Raw genomic sequence first — 24,891 nt, 5'->3', positions numbered from 1 at the left:
ATTCAGTGCTTCAGATATCCGTTTTAGCCCAATTCGACGATCTGATAAAATCATGTCATGAACTGCATCGATATTTTCGAGTGCTGACACAGAAACTGGTCTTTGCGATCGGTCATCATCTTCAATGGAAAATTTACCAAAAGTCGTTTGTACGTCGAAGTCGGATCGAATACATTTTCCTGTTATTGTGATTTGTTCACTTTCAAACTTTAGAGTTTTTTGAATTTAAATGGCGAGCAAAATCTCAAGACCGCAGATCGAGCATTTGCGATGTTCATTTAATTTCATCAGACGTAAACGCCGAGGATGGTTTTTCTAAGATCAAGGAGACCAACAACATTAGATGACAATATATTAAGAGCAGAAATTGGAACAAATCCATATCATTGAAGAACTATCAAAAACCGTTAATCAAATGTTAAGTAAAGCAAATGTTTGTGTTCCCCATAAACTCTCCGAAGAAAACAAAGCCAACCCATCCATAACATGCAACATATTGCTTCAACGGCATCATACAACACCATTTTTTTATCGTTTAATCACTAGAGATGAAAAATTGATCCTATTTGAAGTGCAGAGCCTGCGGAAAAACTGATCAGATACATTGTGATGTTATTGTGCTGCTTGAGAGGTATGACAACTCGCTCAGTATTCTACCAAGGTAATGCAAGGCTTCACAAATCTTTGGCAACTCGTGGGAAAGTATTGGAGCCTGGCTGGGAAGTGATGCTACATCCCTCATACAACCCTGATCTGGCACCATCTGATTACCATTTATTTACAAATTTCCAGAATTCTTGGAATGATCAAACTTTCACAAATGACAATGACCTTCAATCGCACTTGGTTGAGTTTTTTGCTGACAAGGACCAGAAATTTTATAAGCGCGGAATCATGAAGCTGAATGAAGGATAGCAAAAGGTCATTGAGCAAAATGGAAAATATATGATTGATTAAAAACAATTCTTTGTTAAAAAAATGTTTTATTTTATACTACAAAACCGAAATTACTTTGTCGCCAACCAATAATAAATGTATGTACCCAAATATAAATAAAATGTAAAAAAAACTTTTTTTGATTTGCAAAAAAGTTCCGATAACTTGAATAAGATAATATGTAATATATGTATTCATGTATTAATATATTGTGTATCATTTAGTAGGTTTAAAATTAGAATTCATCAGTCCCATAATATTGAAATTTCAAACCCAGCAATGATGAAACAATGTAAATCAAATATACCCTGTATTAAAATCAAATACAGTTTTTAATATTCAAATTTTTCGTATAAAGAAAATGCCAGGTTTCAAAATATAATAGTGCAGCCCTTCACAATGCCCCCCAATAAATATACGACTTTTGGGTCGAATTTTATGCCATATTACCATAAACTGTGGTAAATGTGGTTTTCAACAAACAACATAAAAAAAATTTGATATTTATGAAGTTCAGCTTCGAACATTTTTTATACACACCCTGTATAAAATGAACAAAATTTCAACATAGACTCAAATACGTCTGATCTTGCTAAAAGCAACCGAACAGAAACCATTTTCATCTCTTTAAGGGTATCCTCGTAAAAAAATAATTTGTAAGGGTCTGCAATGGTCAACTCAAAAAATATGCATTTTTCGAAAAAAGTTTTTAGACAAAAATATACTAAAATTTTACGTAGATTTCAAAAATGTATTAATATATAGGGTGTTCTATCTAAAATAACAAAGTTACAGTCGAAAATATTTTAGTTAAAAAGATAATATCCGAAAACCCAAACGTAGAAATTTTCATGATTTTATTATAAGTATTTTGCCATATTCAGATAGTTTTAGCTCGCCCGTATATTAATTTAATTTAGACAATAATTAAGTGTATTAATTTAATATTTAATACATCTACATTAAGTTTAATGTATAATGACTCACGTTTCACAGAAGATGGTGCCGGAGCAGATTCAGTCAGCTGTAACAAAAATATGAATATTACTAACGGTTAAATTTGCCCAGTGATTTTCTTGACATTTAACGAGTGTGATGACATTAAAATTGGGAAAATACCAATAAGTTATTACAAAAAAATATTGATCAGAATAATGTTAAAGCAATAAATGACTCAACAGACGGCGGATTACGTGCGTTATGAAATATTTGGGACAGAAAATAAACAGGAGAATATGAAAGTAATAAATTGTAGAACAGGCTACAGACATTTTCTGTACCGTAAAAAAACGAAATGAGGACAAAGGAGAAGGCATTTCATTAAGTAATCATTTTTGTCGATTGGAGTAGATTGTAATATCAAAATATGCATTTGTTAGAACTATAGAGAAACGAGTTATAAGAAACTTGAAATACGATTAAAACTGATAAATCCATTTAAAAGACATCAACAGATAATTATAGATCATTCTGTACAAATTTTGTATTTTTTTCAGTTCATTTAATTTTACGTCTGCCAGTCAATGGAATTCATTTAACGATGAGTTTATTCTTACCCTTGTGAGTTTATAGGCGTATTTAGTATCCAGTTCTATTCTCGGAGTTGCTGCCATTGCCGGTAGAGGCGTCGTTGGTACGATCATTTCCTAAAAACAAAATTATTGATACAGTTACTATATGGTTATTCAGACAGGATTAACGTTACGATGCTACAAATTTGTATACAAATGTGTATCATTACTATTTGTAGATAGAAAACTTTTATTTCTAAAAAATGCAACCACCAAATAATCAGTGCGCGAGGGGTGCCTAAGAGTATAAATTATGTACCATCGCAGCTCCCCATATGCTTGGATCCTCATGAAACGGTAGCATGCGTGGCGATGTGACGTCAGTATGCTAATTGATAATAAAAATAACGTGGTCACGGTACAAATATAAGTCGAAGCAGTGATTAAAATTCGCCAATTGTTAAGAAACTTAAGATGAATTGAACTAATAACGCAGATTAGAACTATCAGCGAAGGGGATTACAACCCTTTAAATCGACAAAAGCATAAATTCAACTCATATTTACAAAGTTCAAATGAAACAAGATTGAAATCTAAAGAAACAGTTTAGACGAATGTATGATTCAATGATATGACACGTTTCATATTTTAAAGTTGTCATATTCAATACAATCAAAAGTCTAATGGACGAAAGAGTTAGGAAAGTTTTTTAAACGGTGATTGAAAACTCCCGACATGCGACATACTAAAACCCTCTTCAGAGAGTCATCCGAAGTACTGGGGGACTATCTTAATAAATTCGAAAGAAATAAACTGGGGCTGATCATCGGTTCACTGACATACTGCAGAGTACATCAAGACGATGAGAATTAAGCATGATAGTCAATGTCCAACATGCAAAAGTGAGAAGGAAACTCCACTCTCCATATTGTTCAACTGCTCTCCTCTCCGAGTTGTTCGAGAGGACATCCTGGGAAGTAATACGGGAGGATAAAAATAAATCAAGAAGAGAGATATTTATGAGGGCTTCTTTGCTTAGCACACGAAGTAGGTCACCGTAATTTATACTCCAACATGTAGTTGCAGGGAAAATGCGAATTATCAAATATCTTTTTTATTCATATGTTGCCGTAACGTTACGACAATTACATCTTATATATTGCAATAAGTGGGAATCAGTAGCTAAATATAATAGGTACTCGTCATTTGATAATAAATTATAGTCGACTTGACAAAAAAGTTGATGTAAAGTAACAGGTAGAGTAGCATATATCCCACTGATTTTTGTTCGTCTTTTCTCAGCGATGTAACAAGCTCTTCAAAATAGCCATTAACTGCCGAAATCACCTCTTCGTTGTTGGAAAATCTTTAACCACCGAGCCATATTTTCATGTCTGGGAACAGAAAATAATCCGAGGGGGCTAATTTTGGCGAATAAGGTGCATGAGGTAGCAATTTAAGCTTTAATTCATTAATTTTGGCCATTGCAATAACGAATGGTGAGCTGTTGCATTGTCTTGATGAAACAACACTTTCTTCTTAGCCAAATGCAGCCGTTTTTGCTTGATTTCTTCGTTCTTGTTCTTTTGTTTCGGGTGTGGAGTGATAGACACACGTTTCATCCAAGGTTATGAAACGGTGCCAAAATTTGGCTTTATTTATATAAAACATTGCTAAACACCCTATGGAAACATCTTCACGACGCTGTTTTTGTTCCATTGTGAGCAGTCGACGATCATCCAGTACCGCTTTATGGATTTTCTTACATTTCTGGAGTCGTCACCTCATTTGGTCGACCACTACGATGCTGGTACTATTGATAACGAAGGAGCAGTCTCATCCAGAGTAGAATCTAGTTCAGTTTGTATATTGGTTGGGCTAAGACCTTCCAAATAAAAGTACTGTATCACATAATGATGACCAATTTTTTTTCCATGTACATATATAATTTCACTGAAAACTTCACTATTGATGGCTGCCAAACAAATACTAAAAAAATGGCGTCTTCAAACTAATACAGTGGTCTTTTTGAAGCAACTACCGTCATCCCTAGGTCAGGCCAGGTACTTTTGGTATACATCGTATACCAGTACACAATTTGCGGACGTCTAATTCTTGATTATGAATACCAATGCTTATCTCTATGATATTATCACAAAAATACATAAAAAAATTTGATCGGACATTTCGAAATACTGCCCTATTTTACGACGAAAATAATATCTTTTTAATCCCTAAACGACTCAAACAAAAATTTTATCACTCTATTGCAACATTTGTTGTTTCTAACACTGCACGATTTATCGGTCATTTAAAATGGTAATTTTGTTGACCTTTCATGCTCCCACACAAAAAAACAGAAACTAGCAAACGACTTTTTCAATACACGTTTGTACTACAAAAAGGAATTTAAAGTGAAGAAGGATATTAATGTTTAAAATAATTTTTATCGGTAAAACGTAACCAGATTATACAGGATGTATCAAATTCCTTAAATTTCATTAAAAATCGTAGTTGAATAATTTAGATAAATCATTTTTGCCGTAGTCCTCATTTACAGTTGTTTTATTGTCGCTGAAAAATTGTGAAGGTGAAGCAACGAATTGTTGAAATTTCATGAGAAACTAGGAAAACCTATAGCTCTAGTATAATTTATTGAAAGTTATGGCAGTGAATGTTAATGACTTGCACGTGTTTATAAGTGGTTTAGGGGTTTTCCAATATGTCCGAGAAAACATTGTAGATGATTTCCGCATGGGTCATCCTTCTGAAGCGATGACAAAATCGGTAAACGGATTCGATGTGATTTGTAGATTGCAGATATAGTAAACAAAAGTCACTAAAATGGAGAAGAAAGCATATACCCGGGAAAACGATAATTTTTAAATAAATTGATAATGAAAAACCAAACTTTGAGTTCACACATATGTTGCTTTCAATAATTTAAAAAAAAAGTAAGATACCCACATTTTATTTTTTATCAGATATAGCTTAAATACAAATTTTTCAAATCAGTTTATATTGATTTGATTGGAGATTTCTTGATAAAAATTTCTATTTATGAGGCAAATTTATTTTTTAGTTTTTCTGAATTCCACAAACTCACTTTAAGTATATTATCCACGTCATGAGGAGCTGGTGTAGCAGATGGTAAGGTTTCTCTTGGTCCATTTGTAGATCCTTGAGATTTCTGTAACAAAATATATAATGTTTCAATAAATGATTAATACAAAAGAACGGAAAATAAATCATTCAAATAACAAGGTTGAATAAATTCACAATATTGGTAACCAAAAAGTTTTCATTAAAATTTCATACGTAATTCTATATTCTGACGATTGCTTTAAAAATTTGGTGGTATGGTTAGAAACTATAAATGAATAATTTTCCTCCAGAAATTGATTACTGGATTAATGCTTGTAAATGCTTATTACTAGAAAAATGTTGAGAATATTGCACATGACAAGGTATATTCAGCATAGGTATTTGAAATGAGAACAGAAAAATTCGATTATAGAGTTTCTCACAAATCCAACACGTCCAGAACATCCCTGAAAATGTCATCAAAATATTAAATATTTTCCTTGTATTTGGTATGTATGTATGTATGTATGTATATATAGATTTGGGGTCTCGTATACGCTGCGACCGAAAGGATCTATTGTGTCCCCTTTCTTGCTGCAAAACTGGAGGACCCTGTGTTTACAGCTGAGCCATCAATCCCACTCCTTTTGTTCGTGATATATATTCCATAAAACATGTTTTTCAAGATGGCGGCTGAGGCGGGCGCCCCCCCGTGATGCCCACTTGGATTTACATTTAAGGGACAAGCAACGAAAGTATTTCAGTGCAAGAGCAAAAATATTCGTCCATCTTTTTCATATATGTGGTAAAAGATTCGAAAGTATATTTTGTTTTTCGTTCATCAATAGATTCACGAATTAATTACGTTAATGTTCAAATTTTGGCTTCTTCAAGACTGATAAAAACCAAGACGCGTATTGTTCGCTTTCAAATCAAATTAAACACCTAACGGTCGTTTAATATCAAATAGAGATTGTAGATTATATGAAAGCTAAGGATGATTAATGATCGGTTTTTGCATAATGACTTGAATACGAAAACTAACCCTAAAATTACTCGTTTTCCCGGACTTCCGTATTAAGTTTAGCTAATTCAATACAGAGAGGTAAATTGGATATTTTTTCCATCAGAGCCAAACGCCTTCAGTAAAGACTAAAATAAAATTTTAATGAAGATATGAAGTGAATCAATGTTTTATTAATTCAACCCTTTCTTAAAAAAGAGATTTGGCCAGCAGCAAGTTAGATTAAATGGTATCGAAATAATTAAATTAAGTAAAGAAATATTTTGATGTTGTTGGATATGTTTCTGAAATAAAAACATTTAATTGTCATACTACATGTTTTTAAAATCGTAATTTTTATCTGAAAAACGCGAAACATTTCTTAAAAGCAAGCAGATCAATAAATATGTCATAATTTTTGGAACTTTGTTTAACCTTTTTTGTCATAGAAAATATCGATGTCGATGTCGATTTGAGCAAAACACGTTGATCAAATCGCTTTTCGTCAAGTTATTCCTTCCAATTTAGAACCAAATAATATTAATATAGGGATAAAAGCAGAGATCAATTATTATCAGCTTAAGTCATGGGTTTTTTTCATGCAAACTGCCCTTGTGTACACCCATTTATTATCCCGCAAAAAAACTATTTCTATGGTCCAAAGTCGCCTTTTTTTTTAATTTCTCGTTGAATTTTCTTATTTCTTTTCCCTTAAAAATAAGATTTGACGAGTTGCGAAAAATATGCATTTGTAAAACCACTTTTCGTCAAGCCAAATTTGGCAACAAATAACAGTCATTTGGAGGAATATCTGATGAAAGGGGTGGATGAGGGATGAATTCTCAATCCATTATTCTGCAAAAGAACTTTTGCCGTGGTCGTCTTTAAAATACTCATAAAATCGACCCACTAGGCGTAATAATCGCCAATGCTTGTTATACCCTGTCATGACTGAGAAACCTTGGCATTTTCATCTATTGACGTGAAAGCGCACAAAAATTTCATCCATTACTATTAAATAACGTCAAATATTCCGCCAAAATTGTTTGTGATTGTGTGATTGCACCTACCAACCGCACGTTCAGAATTTGTTAAGGGTTCGATATTTTACAATGCAAAAAAATGCACAATCATTTGCCAATTGAAGAACCCCTTACTATGAAACTCAACAGAATACAAATTTTTAATGTTATTTTTATGTTTATTATTCTGAATAATACAGTTCAGGTATATTTTTGGCCATAAAATTTGCAGATATCAATCACCCCTATTAAAGTACCTACCTGCTAATGTAAACAGCGATAATTAAGCTATTCAAAAGTGGTACGTGTTAGGGCTTAGTAAATATTTTTTCTATTATAGGACGGGTGTTTCGAAAATCTTGTCGGCCAGTGTTATTACCCATTACTATTTCTGTCTCTCTATTCTATTTTTCTTTTCAGACTGAGACGTAACAGAAACGGGCGAAGAATCTTGAGTAAGCAAATTATACCGGGAGTAATATTAATATGAAGTGATAATTTTTTTATGATTTTTCTGTCTGATTTTAATCAACTACAAAACATAACAATAATTCCGTTACTTTGGCACAGTAAAATATGCATTTTATCTGTGACTTAAAAACAGTGTGTAAAAGCCGAAGGAAATGGAAACATTATATAAGTTATTATCCATATTTATAAATATATAAATATTTCATAAGCCAAATAACATATGATAGTTTCACGTCGTTGTTTAGATATTGTAATACAGAAGTGGTTACATATGATTATCAACGATTATACGGGGATCAAGGTTCATAACTTTCTTCTACATTCAGCTTTCTCCAATTCTCTCACTATCTTTCCTTGTACTGTTGTTATAGCTAATACGATTTTATCTTGCGGCTCCAGACAATCACGAAAATTGGCATAGTTGACTTTCTTTTCGATTACTGATCGAGTCTAGGGCTTATTTTCTGCAGCCAAATATCAACTCCACCGTAGCTTCATCACATTACCGAACAGAGCTTTCGCAGTTGTATGACCATCTGTTTATTCACAATTTATTCATATTAGAGTAATCCATCTGGAGATCACACACAGTGTTAAACATTGTTAGTTAGTATTAGTAGGTGTTTTCAAAATAGTAATTAGATTTGGTCTTCTATAGCTTCTTCTAGAAAGAACATAGTATACTATCAGAGCGGTAATCTAAATCAAAAAATACGTGAAGACTTGATAAAAGTATTTAAATAATACAGTGATGCTGAGTCCGTTTGAATTTAGAAAAATAGTTAGATCAACGAATATCCATGAAATAACAACTAACGCATATAAAGTTAAACAAAGTATGGTTACGAAGATAAAACCTAAACACAACAGGAAATAGTTTGACTATTTCAAGAAAAATTTTAGGGTTTGTCGCGTACATCCCAAGAGACAATTAGTAAAGTGGATAAGCAGTTTCGAGAATATTTGGATTAGATAACAGCTGCCGATATACTGAGTGATTATGTCAAAGCAGATGTGATGCGTAAGTTTGACGAAAAGTACATGGATACCACATATATTAAAAGTAAAATGCATAGATTCAGATATTCAGATATTTGTCAAGGTTTTATGTAAATCAGTGAAGACATATACTGCTTCTGTTCGGTATATTCGTGATTAACACAAAAACTACACAAAGGATTTTCACGCAGTTTTCACCAATGGATAAAGTGACTCATGAGAAAGATTTAGATATATAATGTGTCAAGGTTCTGTGTAAATTTGTAGAGGCCTATGCTGCTTCTGCGGTTCGGTATATTCGTGATTAACTCAACAACTACTTGAAGGCTTTTCACGCAGTTTTCACCAATAGATAGAGTGTTTTATGAGCAAAATTTCGGAAAAAAATATATCAAGGTTTTTTTGTGTGTTTTTTTTTGGAAATCTGTAGATATTATAAGACAAACATCTATGCTGCTTCTGCAGTTCGGTATATTCGTGATTAACTCAAAAACTATTTAAAGGATTTTCAAGCAGTTTCCACCAATTGATAGAGTGACTTATGATGAAGATTAAGATATATATACCATCATTTTAGGTAAAGATCTATGATGTCAATCAAGGGCGTCGCCAAGGGTGGGCAGAGTGCAGTTGCCCCCCCCCCTCTCAGATCAAATGCGCTAGCAAAGCAAAGCGACCAAAGTCCTAAGGTCGTGCGAGCAATTGACTTTCTTACTTATTAAAAAATTAAGGTTTAATGTATATTGTAGAAAGTATTGAAATATTCAGAATAACATACAGATTTTGACATCCGTTTCTAAAATCACCGTTATTTTCACCGCGACTATATCAGATTTGCAAAAACGGAAGGCCATTAAACAGTGTAAAAATATGTAGGTAGGTATGGTGTGTGTGAACATTGCATTTCTTTCTACGAAAGCCGTTCACCAGCATTCACGTTATTTTTTTTGTGTCCACTCTGAAAATTTGAGAAAATTGACAGACGAAATTATAAAAGAAGCTGCAGCTGTTGCAGAGAAAGTCGGACTGGAGGAGGACATTACATCAATGCCGCGTTTTACAGGGTAACAACGTCATAAAAGCAATAATCCAGCAGAAAGCCCTTCAGAATACTGGAAGAGGTCTTTATTAATACCATACTTGGATCAATTATCACCTCGCTAGAAGTACTTTTTGCTGAATAAAACACGCCATCATTCGCATTATCTAAGTTACACCCGGCACAGATGCAAAAGATGACAACTGAAAATCTGAAACAAACTTGTGAACCTATTGCTCAGTTTTATGATTTACCGAACATAAAGAATGAAATCGAGCTTTGGCAGCAATTGTGGCACGATAAGTTTAATCTAACAAATCTAACAGTTGTTGATGACCTCGAAGAAACAAATTCCATCTTTCCCGAAACGGAGAAGGCATTAAAAATTTTTATCGCTTTACCATGCACGACCTGTACAGGATAGCGATCCTTCAGCCTCAGAAAATTAAAAACAGGGCTAAGAAGCACCATGGCAGAAGATCGCCATGATGAGTGTACACAGAGCTATAATAAATAAAAATCTAAATAATTTTAATGATAAAGTTTTGCAAAAAATCCCCGCAGGTTATGTCTTAATTAAATATTATTTTTTTTTAATAAATAATTATTACTGCGTTTAAAAGTTTAATTTAGTTATTATGCTGTCGAGGGCTTGTGAAGTTTTATACATTGATATTAATATTAGAACCGTTCTTATTACAATCGTCGAGGCAAAGACTTCCAAAGTGTAACGCTTCATGCTCTCGACAATACCAGGCGTTAATATTTTTCCAACTACCCTTAGTCATAAGCCCTTGGCCCCCCTGATGTCAATTGAAAATCCATATTAGATGAAAGAAAAGTGGCAATTCTTTGAAAGAGTTAATATTTGGACAAATATTTTAGAAACCATAATTATTTAGCTTTATTTTAGAATGATGTTTCTAATTTCCCACTACGACATAACCAGTACAATGTTAGGCAGTAACTGTGAAGAGTATTGTGTACAAAAGTAAACCTTATTAAGAAGAATGATTAACGAGTGCGATCGAATATGCCATAAATAATGTTAAAAGATATTTATATCCAAGATTAAGATGTTGCCAAGATGATGGAAGTGAGTATTTTGAATATTTATTTACTTTCATTGACAATGTATTGAAGCGAGTGTCGATAATCACATGATTTTATTTTCTTCCATTAATTTTTATCATAGACTTTGAAAATTTTATACAACATAAATTGAGAACATAAATCTGCATTAGAAAAATCAGTGTAAATTAATTTTAAAAAAAGCATCATTTCTAAAATTTTGTAAATTATTGATAACAAGCTAGTAGCTTCGAATGTGAATAGTTACAGCAGATAATCAACTAAATGACTTTTTGTTATTTCCACTATTTTGCATCTATCTGACGTTTTTCCGACTATTCAATCATCATTTCCAATAACTCATTTTCCAAAGCTATTTGATTAACTTGCGCGAAGCGAAAAAACGAGAGAAAAAGTTGGCTTTTAATGCAGGCCAGCAGGTGTATGTAATTCACTGCGATTGATTACAGTAACGAATCGTAGCATATATATCTTGAAAGTGATTTTCAACGAGTCCTAAAAAGGTTGCAGTGATAATTCGACAAAATTGAAACGGTTTTGCTATAGAATTTGCAGCTAATTTATTACTGAGAATTAGTTTATATCGAAAAGTGTTTATCATCATTTGTTTATAAATAGAATCTTAGGTTTTCGTTCTAACAGTTATAAAAGTATTTAATCAACATAATTAAGATGAGTACATAATCTCTACAAATAGGAAAAATTTATTATTTGGGAAGTATTACCATTTTCAATCAGGCTGGATGCCGAAAGGCAAAAGGCCAAATTTAAAAAGACTGAAGAAGTGGACAACATGATTTATTCTTTGAGGTTATATTAGTGTTTACAATAAAAATAATAAAAATTGAAAGTTTGTTATGATTTGTGTTCAAATACATACTAGTGTCTGCAATTTAAACGTTAAAATTAAGTGTTATTACTCTTATTGGGTAATGTACAAACTAGTTGCATGAAAATTTATTCTCCATAGTGAAGGAAAATATTCTTCATGACTGTCTTGATTTTACAGGTGAGTTAAAAATTTATTGTTCTATTGATTCTTTTTCTATTCTTTAATTATAAAATATTTAATAATCATTCTTTTCGTTCTTGTCATCTCTATTATTACAAAATAAAAAGATATTTTGTGGGATTTTTTAACTTTTCTGCACACGTGTTTATATACTTTTCAACAAATGTATTGAAATAGTTTTCAACACATGTGTGATATTGTTTAATTGACTCTTATTTAAATTTTTTGAAGAATTTTCACGTGGTCCTAGGAAAAATAGTGTACACAACTTGTTGGAAAGTGTATTTCACACTCGTTATGTTTCAGCACTTGCCGCTACGCGGCTCGTACAAAGCAGTAACTAGTGCTAAATGTATCACTTTCCAAACTCGTTATGTAATATACTAGTTTCGATCTATATTGTAATTGTAATTGTAATTGTAATTGTAACATGTAGAATTGTTACATTTGTAATGAATGGCGATATTTTTCAAGTGAACTTGTGCAAAACTTTAGCAGGACGACTTGGCTTTAGCACCACTTCATTCAATTGTTTTTTGACTATGAGATTTCCAGTAGAAATTTGTAACAAAGAGCTTTCTTCAATTGATATTCCTACTCCTTTTGCGGTCATGGCAGGGCATTTCAATCTCTTGATATATTCCTAAACCCTTGGAAACTGTAGATAGATTTCTCTCAAGGTGATTATTCAAAATGTTCGATATTTTTTTACATGAGTATATATTCCATGACTACAGAGTACAGAGTACACATTAAGCTTAAAGGTAGCTTGATATGGTGTAAGACAACGTGCAAGAAATTGCATGCAATTTTTTCCAAAGTCAAAATATTCCATAGATTAATATTGGACGTCTTTTGACAAGTCTCTTATCACTGCTTAATGGCTGCCCCTAACAAAACTTCCATAAGTAAATTAAACAAATTCCTAACGTTAAATTTTATGTAATATTTTGTGACCAGTTTAAACCAATTTAAAAATACCAAAGCTAAGTAAAATTAACAAGAAAGATGTAAAAAAATATTGCGTCTTGCATTGCACTGCACGTTTTATTGCATCATGTCAAACGTCCTTAATATCAAGCGACGTGCAATATTAATCTATGCAATATTTCGTTCTTGCGAGTATTTGCATGCAATTTCTTGCACATTGTATTGCATCATGTCAAGAGGGTCTATAATGTTGCAAGTGCGAGATCTTGCATGAAAAAATCAGCTGAACTTTATCTGCGCATGCTTTTGATCAAGTAATATTGCGACTTGCATTGCATTGCACGTTGTATTGCCTCATGTCAAGCGCCTTAATTTTATAACTACGTAATTGTCATTCCTGATAGCTATCACACAACATTTCAATCTTTATCTAGCGCATTATTTTTTTTTTCAAAATATAATACATATATTTACAAATTGTAAGTAATGTAATAACTTATTTTACGCAACATTTTAATTATAATGATAATCATAAAAACAACCATCATAACTTTCTTTGATTACGTGACTAATAGACATGCAATTAAATTAAAGTTAATGAACTCCTCTGTTATTTGGTATTGAATACGTGCAAAGAAGAAAATAAACGTATTGCTAGAAACTTGATCTGTTTAAATGTGATTGTTTATAGAAATGTATGTATACATTTGTAACGGTAGCAAATCTACATAATATTACGTATTGTTACTGACTTTGACACAGCTCATACAATGATAACGCAAATAGGAATAAAATGTTGACAACTGAAGTCCCTTAATACGAAAATTGTTGATACATATACGAGTTGTAATCAAAACATTGTGTATTAGTACAGAAAAAGAACCAATAGAACAATAAATTTTTTGTAACTATATTAGATACTTAAAGAACTAAATAATTATTAATGATTCTGTATTACTTAGTTTCTGAGACGTTATAAAAGTTATAAGTAAAGTTGTTATAACAATTACTAAATTGCAGTGGATTTTGTAATGTTGCATTATTGGTGGTGTCCCTAACATATGCGTTTATTGCCTCTTGGTGCTGTATAGACGAATTACACAAACTTTCATTGTTTTTGGGTTGTGGAGTGTCAGTATGTTGTTCAGCATTTTGTTCAACATTATGTTCAATGTTTCTATTTGCAACTTCTCTGTTTAATGTGCATGTGTTGCTAATGGCATTCATTATTTTATTAACAGTCATTAATCTATTAGTTGCAGTAGTCATCTATGTACTGCTCAGCCACGGTAGAGGATTTCTATCCTCCTGCAGCAAGATCTGCTCCTGCATCTACCAAAATTGTTGCAGAAGAACGCCTAAAGGTATGACCAGTATATTGTTCGGGATTCGGAATTTAAAAACTCTGCCACTATCTTTGGCACTCTTACTATTTTGTTTATACCCACTACTTGCTGGGTGCATTTTTCATTTTTATAATTGAGAAAAAACCTTAGATGAGTGGTTGGTATGTTTCGTTATTTTTTAGTACATGTATGAAATAAGCTACTTTCTTAGGTAAAAATTTGTCGTAGGAAAATATTTCTATAGAGTCAGTTACATTTAATCTACGGATTTAAACTAGTACGTCTCATATACTTAGACATGTGTTGACATAAGCTGGCTTCGAAACGTGGCTCTTGAAAATCGCATTAACAAGTTTTATCTTACTAAAAGTGCCAATTAAGCTTGCAAAATTATCTTTTCATACACTTTTAAGAGTGTTAGCGGTTTGAGTGAGTAATAACTTGCTTCCAGTTTCAAATAGTACATTTCTCTTGTACGAAGATAGTCCCAGAAGTAACTGGCCTGACTGAGATAGCGGTAGTTGCTTGAAAAGACCACTTTATTAGAAAGCATACAATCTGAGTAGCATATGTTTCAAGTTTTAAGATTAGTATTTGTTTGGTAGGCATCAATAGTGACAGTTTTCAGGGAATTTGTAAACATAGAAACAGTTGGTATTCGTTATGTAATACACTACTTTTTTCTTAAAGGCATTAGCCAAACCAATGTAAAGCTGAACTAGATTCTACTCTGAGTGAGACTACTCCTTAAACGATCAACGAAGACTAGCATCGCAGTGATCGACTTTTAAATTGTTATTGTTATGTTTCTAACCTACTAATGCCTTAATCACTTTCATAAAACTCTTGGGGATCGAAATCTTCCAATTCAGATTATTGGGTAATCGAAGTAAAACCCGTCAAACCAAAGAACAAGAAGCTCAAGATCAACCGCCACTACCTAATACCATAATTAACTATCCAATCTTTATAAATAGATAATTCTTTTGTTTAATCAGTCCTATTTTCACACATAGGAAATGTCTGGAGATATAACATTAAAACTCAAAAAAAAAACAACTGAAAATAACCTTTTCAATTTGCAATTTTCAGTCCTCTTTCATAATATAATTAATGTGGAAACTAATTGAATTATTAGGATAATTATATCAGAAGAGATATTAAAATTTATTGAAACAAATTTCGTGAAATGCTACGAGGGCGGTTTGATTGACTTTAATTACTTTTCAGAGGTTGACACTTTCGCTACGGTGATAGTTCTGCCATGTGATGTCCTGCGTGAAATTTTTACAGAAATCTAGATTAGTTTACATTCACATATACATTTGGTATCATTAGTGTTAATTAAACATTAGTTTTCACTCGAAAAAACAATTAAAGTAATCGAGTAAAAGTTTACTGAATATTTTCTAATGGAACATATAAAAAATCCATCTAATCGGGATTCAAATATTGAGTATTTATTGACTAATATCCTAATCTTCAATCGCTTCTGCAGATTTACAGGTTTTTGCTTACAAATCGTTCAGCCACCCTTTATTCTGGTGTACGTGCAGGTTCCTACAGCACCATATAGTTTACATTCTATCATTACCAATATCCAATTCAATACTAACCACATAGTTTTACTGGTTTTTCATCGAAAACATAGCCTACAGCTTTTTATCTATTTTAATTTATATTCACAATTTCTTGAACATGTTTCCTTTTCATTAAAGATTTATTTAATTTTAATTTTATTAATAAATTATCTCTTAATGTCAATATCGAAACAACAATACTGGTTAACACTTCCTGTTACAGGAAGTAGAAAGATTTGCGTACAAAACAATAAATTAAAAAAAATTAATTTTGCGAACATGACCTTCACTTCTTTAGTGACTGTATCAACCATTATGCATTTATGTAAAAACAGAACACGCACTAATGGATTCAGGTAATTGTACTTTTAGTTTATAACAAAATATTTGAATGCGTGCATGGAGCGCACGTTAGTCGAGCGCACGGTGGTTCGAGCGCACGGTGGTTCGAGCGCACAGATTATATAAAGCACGGCAATTCATGTATTTAGCTTGAGATGTTTATAACCGTAAATAAAAGAAGAAAAATTATAAAAGAGTTAACAACAGAGTAACAAAGAGTTAATACTTTCTCATCAATGTGATTAGAGTCATAGTCTCCTAACCTAACCTAACATAACCTAACCTAATCTAATCTAACCTACCAAAAATTTACTCATTCTTAGAAAAAATAATTTTTTTGTTCAATATTTTACATATTTTTGAACATTTACTCATTTTAGAGAATCTTAATAATAATAATTATTCCAAGGTGTTTATGTTTGCCCATCTCTAGGACTCACTTCACGAGAGATCAAATTTTCTTGTGCGCTCGTCGAACGATTTTTCGGATTCGACCCAGGTAGTGTGCGCTAGATGCACGAAATATTTTCTAAATGTGCCTGTGCACTCAATCCACGTGCGCAAAATTCTACTCATTTTCATTTTACAAGGTTTAGTCTATCTCTTCAAATAAGAAGTGGGGGAGAGTAGGAACCTTGACAAGAACAAAATGCCTGTAAGTCCAGTTTTGCTTAGCTGATTTTTATAAACTTGACTTTCTTTGAAAGGATAGGGCAACAGTTTCAATTTCTACCATTAAAATACTTTGTATTGCCTGTAGTATTATTTCAATACTATCATCTCTTTTCGTGGTTCTATTAAACGAGATCTTTTATTCGGCACTACAAATAAAAATCTGGAGGTCTGGAGATCTGGATGGCCAAATAAATAAATGTCCACGACCTTTGATCTAAAAAATGCCGAAAAGATATGGAATAATGTGCCGAGTAACCATTATGCTGTAAGAACAAGTTACAACGAATGGCTAAAGGTATGTTTTCTAAAATAAGTGGCAATTCGTTTCTTAAAATATCTTTCTCCATTAAAAAAATCGCCCAATTTTATTTCCGCCTACAATCCCGAACAACACATTTACAGACCAACGACTCTGATGTTGGATCTCCTGCATCCAACTGGGATTCGTTTCGAACCAGTAGCGATTTACCATTACTATGAAACGTAGCTTCATCTGTCCACAAAATTAGTGAAAGTATTTCATGATCATCGTGTATCATTAGTTACTTGATGTTTGACCAAAATGTAGGGTTTAGTTTTATTTTACGCTTTGAATTACTAGCGAACAAATGTAACATTTTGAATAAAGAGAAGATTTAATACAACTTCATCAGCCTACTAGACATTTAAAGAAAAATTCTCGCCTTTTACACATTTCTTGTGAAAAAAGAAAAAAAGATATCAACATGTTGTTTTAGACATTTTGAGTAAAATTCAATATTCTTTTATAATAGCTCTATCTTCACGTTGCTAATTAAATTACTAAATTTGCTAAATTTATATATTTTGTATTGCTGGATAAAACCTCTTTCAAACAACATTAAGTATATAAAAATCAGCTAAGCAGTATTGGACTCTATTTATTCAAGAAAATTGAAAAAAATAAAAATCGTCAAAAAGAAAATAAAAAAATAATTACCACACCACTCGCAAACCTGAGAAGAGACGTTTGTTTTTGTACAGAATTTCCTTACATCTATAATTAAAAATAAATATAAAAGATAAAAATACCGTAATATCGCTCATTTTTTTTAAATGTTTCTCGGGGTCACTTTTATCATAATTTTTTTTTGAAGCTGTAATATATTTCATTCCTGAGATACGGAAATATTTCTATTTTTTCAATATAGTTTCCACTAGGGTAACGGTTGGAGGCCCAATGGTTATGACTGGATGAGTGGACCGTCAAATCATCAAATGTTCAAAGCCTCCTTTTGAAGATTGATTTTTGCTAAAAATATTTCTTTGTGTCAACATTTGTGTTTCAGATAAGGAACTCGAAAGTTTAGCCGATGTAATGATGAAACAAACGTTTAATACACCCCATATTCATTTCTAATTTAGGCGATTTGTGTGGTTTTTATATCATTAAAGTAAATGTTGATTCATAAAGCTAAGAACTCCTACTTCTAGTATTTGGATATTCTTTTCTACCTTTTTGTTCCGTATCAATTTTTAACGATTAGATGGGTCACTTTCGAGATGGGCAATTTGTTCACTGTTCAGAGAAACGGCCGTAAATCAACCTCTACGAGCATCCATTTCATAAATAATAAAATCCACTTGGAGCAGGACAACGTACAATGAACCAGAAGAAAAATAAGAGCTTTCACCGAATTAAGTGTGACCAACGTAAGAGAAATCTAAAGTCGGTTCTCGAATACGTTTATTTGATTTTGTGTTATATTACACAACAACTATAACCAAAGAGTATCAGAATAAAAATATTATGATAAATTCGTTTCAATATTTTAATATTTTTAACTTGAATTAATGGTCCATGTCTTAACCAAAAATAAACAATGTTGAAATTCTGCGTCATCTCTGCGGTGATTTGAATAATTTCTTGACTTATCTGGTGATAAAAACGGTCATATTAATTTAGATTATTCCCCATAAAAAATAAATCCTAAAGAATTAGATCGCAAAAGCGAAAAGGTTGATATAAACTTGTATTGTTGCAGCTCCATTTTGTATAGAGAATATCTTAAACTATTTACTCACATTAATAGGAAAATATTTTGTAAAAAACTTGTCTCAATTTACGTACACTAAGAAACTATCACAATTATTTTGTTACGACAGCCCAAAAGTTTGCGTCTTCAGAAAAAATGATGTTTTTGAGAAACGGTTGGTACCTATTCGATCACCATCTTTACTTCCTGAAGAAATTAAATGCTATATGTATTTCTCTTTTCCCAAAGTTCTTAATACTAAAGTTTACATCATTATCAACAGCTCTTGTAGATTTTCGTTCCCAATCAAATTAATATTAACATTTTAAATCTTCGGCTCTCGGAAAAGATTGAAAATTTTTACCTAAACAATAATAACTGAACACCGTGAATAAGGTTTAGCTAACTAATAGTTATTGCTTTGTATCTAGTGCGTGAAGTACTACTTGTCCAGTGGCATACAATTTTGTTCCAACAAACCTCAAATTGTATTTGAAAGACGCTTAGCTTGAATACGAAACACCTAACATAACCAAAGTTTGATACCTACACTGGTCATTGTTTTCGATGAACAGCTACACTTCTTGTTAGTGCAATATGTAGAAATTTTCGACCATGTTTTAAGGATACGTGGAAGATTATGCGAGTAATTAAATTCAAATATAGAATTTTAGATTGTGAAATTTCAGGATTCAGCATTATCACCACTGGACCATGTTCCGTCAAGTCAAAATGAATAGTCTATCTATGATATTACAAGCTTTTGATATCTGATAGAAAATTTTTTCGAACAATTATCAATGACCTTGATACAACTGAAAAGTTAATTAAGCGAATCAATCATATTTGTTTTCTTCACTATTTTAGCTTGCTTTAATTTATTAATAGTTTGGTTCGTATGTATCATTTTGTAAATTTTCTCAATAGTCTCCGAAAATTACGTTCATGGTATCGTTCGATTCGTATTGTTTAAGTTTAAGGAAAGGTCTGAGGAAAAATGACAAAAGTTATAGATAATTAAGTAAAGAATAGAGCATTTTTTTGAATATTATAAATCTTGTCATTTTGAAAAAAGATCAGCAAATTTACTAAGAAAAAAATCCGACTCTCCAAGTCTGGCATCCGTGCGCGGTGCACACGCGTCTCTCTGACACAGCAACAAAAAAAATATTTAAACATATTTAATATGAATATTAAGGAATAAAAAATTCATGGTATGTGGGAATACATTCATAAACAATAATCCGCGTTAAAAAAATTTTGATTTCAATTTTTACATTATGCAATTGTTGATTAACAAGGTGTTCTTAGATGAAAGTTAACTAAAAAACTCTCATAACTGATAAACTAAAACCTTAGAATTTTCTTCTTTCTGTGAAGTTATTCCTTATGGGCTAAAAAATAAATAACCGCCGCTGCAAAAATTAAAAAAAAATTATCTTTTTGGAAAAAACTTGATTGTATTGATATGTAATATATTTTTTTAAATATTATTTTGATATTGATTAAATAATTGTTATAAAAAAAATACATTATTTATGAGTATATCGAACATTTTTTTTGTATTATATTAATTGAAGAATATTATGATTTTTAGAGAAAAAATCGTTCGTTAAAAAATGTATTTGTTGCAAAAAATACGGTTGTTAATTAACAATCATTTTTATCACTGAATATTAAAATAAAATTGAGGAACGCTTTTTTCTCTAAAAATCATAAATTCTATTCCTCTTTAAGATTTAAAATAAATATTTTTTATTCTTTTTTCATTTATTTATTTGCGAAACAATTTGTTATAATCGAATTAATTGTGTACAACTATATTCATTAAATACTTCATACTGTAATTAATGTAGCCAAGAATAGTATTTTTTGAAAAAAGTTTTTAGTTCTATTATTTATTAAATTATAGAGAAATATTTCAAAAAATTTCTAGTCTTTAGAAAATTAAAAAAATAAAAAACACACTGAAAGTTATTTTTAAATTTATTGAATCATATTTTATACAGTTTATAAGTCTTTTCAATTATCCTTTATTTTTTTTGCAATAGTTCGGATACTTTTATTCCATTTTCTTTTATTCCTTAAAATCCAATATAAATATGTTAATAATTTATTTATATTTATAATATAATATAATAATAATTTTTATAGTTGCTGAAGGCTGAAGCTGAAGTCAATCTATCCGGCTCTATTTTCAGGTATCTGTAAAAATTATGAAACTACAGCTTGGATAGCCGGAACTTTTTCTTAGTAAATTTAATGATTTTTTTAGATCGCGTTTCGAAATTAAAATATTTCTAATATTTTTGGAGATATTAAAAATCCCAAACCCCCACTTTTTTGTCACTTAATTGTTTATAACTTTCGTAATTATTTTTCGGAACTTTTCTTAAACTATCCAAGTGACAATACGAATCAAATGACACCATGATCGTAATATTCGGAACCTATTGAAAAATTCTACAAAAAATGGTATATGTGAACCAGAAAATAAGGGCGGTTTATTAAATTTTTAGGTTGCCACTGTATTGTTTATTGAAGAGGATTGTCAAAACTTTCATCTTTTGGGTGGTATCTTTGTTACTTGTTTTCTTTGTAAGTCACCATTGGTGATGGGACACGTATTATATTTTTTAATGTTGACCATCTTAACATTTTTATGAATAACTCTAGAATTATTTCTAATATCACTATTAAAAATGCTGTTAAAAATAATATTTTTCATTTATTAAGTTGAATTTATATCTTTTAATATTTCATCCTTTTTTTTTTCTATAAATTACACCACGTACTTTTGTGAATTGAATCAAGCAGAACAGATTTCTGAATTTTGAATCAAGAAATAAATTTGTTGCTGATATGAACATTATTTTTCTATAAAACGTTGTGAAGTGAGAACAGAATGAACGCGCGTGCTTATCGCTGCATTATGCGGGCAGCATTAAATGGGTCAGTGTTTATCAAATTTTATTCAATTTAGAATTAATCTATGACAAAAATTCAAAACTCACTTGTTCAACATTAAGCCTTAAATGTCTATCTCCCACGCTGCTGTGTAACCTTGATGACGTCGATAATGTTACTGGCAGCGACGTAGATGGCCCTAATGGTGGCCCTTTCGCCGGTAATATACCATTTGAGCGATGACTTGTAGTACTACTCGTGCTGCCATGCTTTACAGGTTGACCAGGATAACTACCTCGTCCTCCGTAAGGAGGTTTCCCTTCTGCATTCTTCATGTAACCGCCCCGCTGATGATTTGAATGTTGTGGTTGATGGTGAGGTTTTTTAAATTCAGGCCGTGGATCTGGTAGGACTTGATGTCTGAAATTATGATAAATATTAATGATACGTAACAAAAACATAAAACAAAGATAATTTGGTAATTGGAGAAGCATGTTTAACTACTCAATTAGCTATTTTATCATTGTGTGTATCATAAATCTTGTGATACGAAAAGTAGTTCTGAATATCATTCTCATGAAGCACTTGGGCTGCATCATATTTAAATACAAGTTTTACTTTCCTATTCTTTGCCTTCCACTTCAATACGGTTGTATGAAATATATGTATTTAAACATTCCAGCTCTAGATAAATGGGGACTTAATTTACTACTTATTTTGACTCAAAAACGACACAAGGATGGTCTCAAAAGTACCTGACCTGACCTAACGATGGCGGTAGTTGCTGGAAAAATATCACTATTAGAATGTAAGCATTATATACAGCATATGTTTTGAATTTGGAGACGCCACGTTGTTTAATATTTGTTTGGCATTCATCAATAGTGAACGTCTTCAGTGAATTTGTAAAGATGTTTCCATCGAGGGTTTGGCAATGTTTCACAGAAATAAAGCCAAATTCTTGTGCCGTTTCTTAACCATGGATAAAACGTGATTCCATCACTCCACACCCGAAACAAAAAAAATCAAAACAATGAACTGAAAAGGAAGAACCGGCTCCAAAGAAAGCATTTGCAGGCAAGGTCACCAGCTCTCACATCCGTTATTGCAAAGACCCAAAATTCGTGAATTAAAGTTTGAATTGCTACTTCACGCACCTTATTCAGCAGATTTAGCCCCCTCCCCCCCGGATTATTTTCTTTTCCCAGACTTGAAAAATGGCTCGGTGCTCAAAAATTTTCCAACAATGAGTAGGTGATGTCTTCAGTTAATGGCTATTTTGAGAAGCTTGACGATTCTTATTATAAAAAGGCTATCGAACTTATTGAACATCTCTGGGAAAAGTGTATGGAGCTAAAAGGAGATTACGTTGAAAAATAAATAAATATTTTTCCAAAATTTTTGTGTTTTCTTTATTGGCCCAGGTATTTCTGGAACCAGTCTTGTAAAGTAATACAAAATTGTGAAAAAAGTATGATATGAGTGAGTGGAAATTTCCATTAGATCAAATTTAAGCTGGTCAATTAATTTACAAAAACTAAGAATGAGAACGGTATTCGTAACATTCCACTAAAAATAAAACTAACGATACAAATTATTTACTATTAAAAGCACGTTCCATATTTAATATTACCAACAGAGAATATTGATGAAACTATTTTTGTTTTGTATTTATGTTAAATTTTTGTATGTTAAATTTTTGTACATGTAATATGCTTAATTAATTTCGTTTGCTATTTTTAACTTCTGATATCTCCTCTTTTTTACTACAAGATACTTAAATTCGTTTAACTGAGTACCTCAAATACCGTATATTTATACAGTTCTGTTTCTGTTTGTTTAACGTCCCGCATTTCGGTTGATTTCTTTCTAATCTACAACTGATTGGCTACTCTGAGATTATTTCTTCAAAGATCTTTTGACCTTTGTTATAACGACTCTCTTATACTGCTCTATTTTGTTGATAAGTCCTCTAAAAGGTATATATTATTGTTTTAAGGATTTGCAATGTTTGCAAACATACACATTTTTCACGATTTGGTCAAAATTACTGGCAACATTGTAATGGAATTTTATACGAATATGTTTTGAAAGCTGAGCTGAACTATCAGAGAGCACTAGTTACATGGTTTGTACTAAGTAGTATTTAAAATCATTTTTTAAGGTTTGCTTTATTGATAAAAAGGTACTCGTGATAAAACTCGATACTGTGTTCCGTTTTAGGAATATTTTCATTAGAACATTTTGGAGTAATAACCACGCATTATTATTATGAATTAATATGCATTATGTGAATTAAAAATTATTTGTTACGGAAATGTGATATAATCGATAAAACCAATACATATTAAAATATTATTATTGAGGGCTTTCCTTTCTTGTAACGTTTCAGAAAAATCCATTGATTGGTTTATCGTTGCGATGAGAAATTGTCATTTATTGATAGTTATGATGATAAGTCAACAATAATTAGATTTTTGAAGCCGTATTACATATAAAATTAAATATTTTTATTAAAAATGAACTCAAATGTGGAATACAATACTACTTGGGACGAACCTTGCAACTAGCGCCTTCTACGAGAGTCAGATATATAAACAAATTCATGTGATCTTGGATACGGATGTTGTTATGAACATTTTTATTGTGTAAACCCCAATTATTTCACAGTTTTACAATTATCCTAGAGACGGGGACACAATTTAATGGAACAAATATTTTTGTCTCCCTTATTTTTTTAAATAATCGATGAACCCACAGTAAACCTCGTCACAGTAAAAGTTCTTACATACATATTCATAAATAAATACATAGGCAAAGTACTCGTAAAAGGTGCAGAAAGGATCGCATGAGATATGAAACAATTAGAAAGGTTTAAACTTGAAGTTTTAGGTACTTATAACAATCAGAAACAACAACTAGGAGTATATGGTCAAGTGAATACTTAT

The 24,891-nt window shown here is 31.5% G+C and overlaps 1 protein-coding gene across 7 annotated transcripts in view; it reads right to left on the bottom strand.

Moving 5' to 3' along the window:
- LOC130893603 (AF4/FMR2 family member lilli) overlaps positions 1–24,891 on the bottom strand; it is a 513,028-nt gene that overhangs the window by 86,809 nt on the left and 401,328 nt on the right. For all 7 annotated transcript variants that reach the window (XM_057799827.1, XM_057799826.1, XM_057799829.1 and 4 more), the window contains 4 exons: positions 22,051–22,363; positions 5,554–5,637; positions 2,493–2,582; positions 1,924–1,960 (listed from right to left, as the gene is read on the bottom strand). In XM_057799827.1, the coding sequence (XP_057655810.1) occupies positions 1,924–1,960; positions 2,493–2,582; positions 5,554–5,637; positions 22,051–22,363 (524 nt within the window). The remainder of the gene's footprint in view (positions 1–1,923; positions 1,961–2,492; positions 2,583–5,553; positions 5,638–22,050; positions 22,364–24,891) is intronic.

The sequence above is a fragment of the Diorhabda carinulata genome, chromosome 5 (genome assembly GCF_026250575.1).
Source record: "Diorhabda carinulata isolate Delta chromosome 5, icDioCari1.1, whole genome shotgun sequence".
In the NCBI taxonomy this organism is placed as follows: Eukaryota; Metazoa; Arthropoda; class Insecta; order Coleoptera; family Chrysomelidae; genus Diorhabda; species Diorhabda carinulata.
This window is presented reverse-complemented; position numbering and strand designations above follow the sequence as displayed.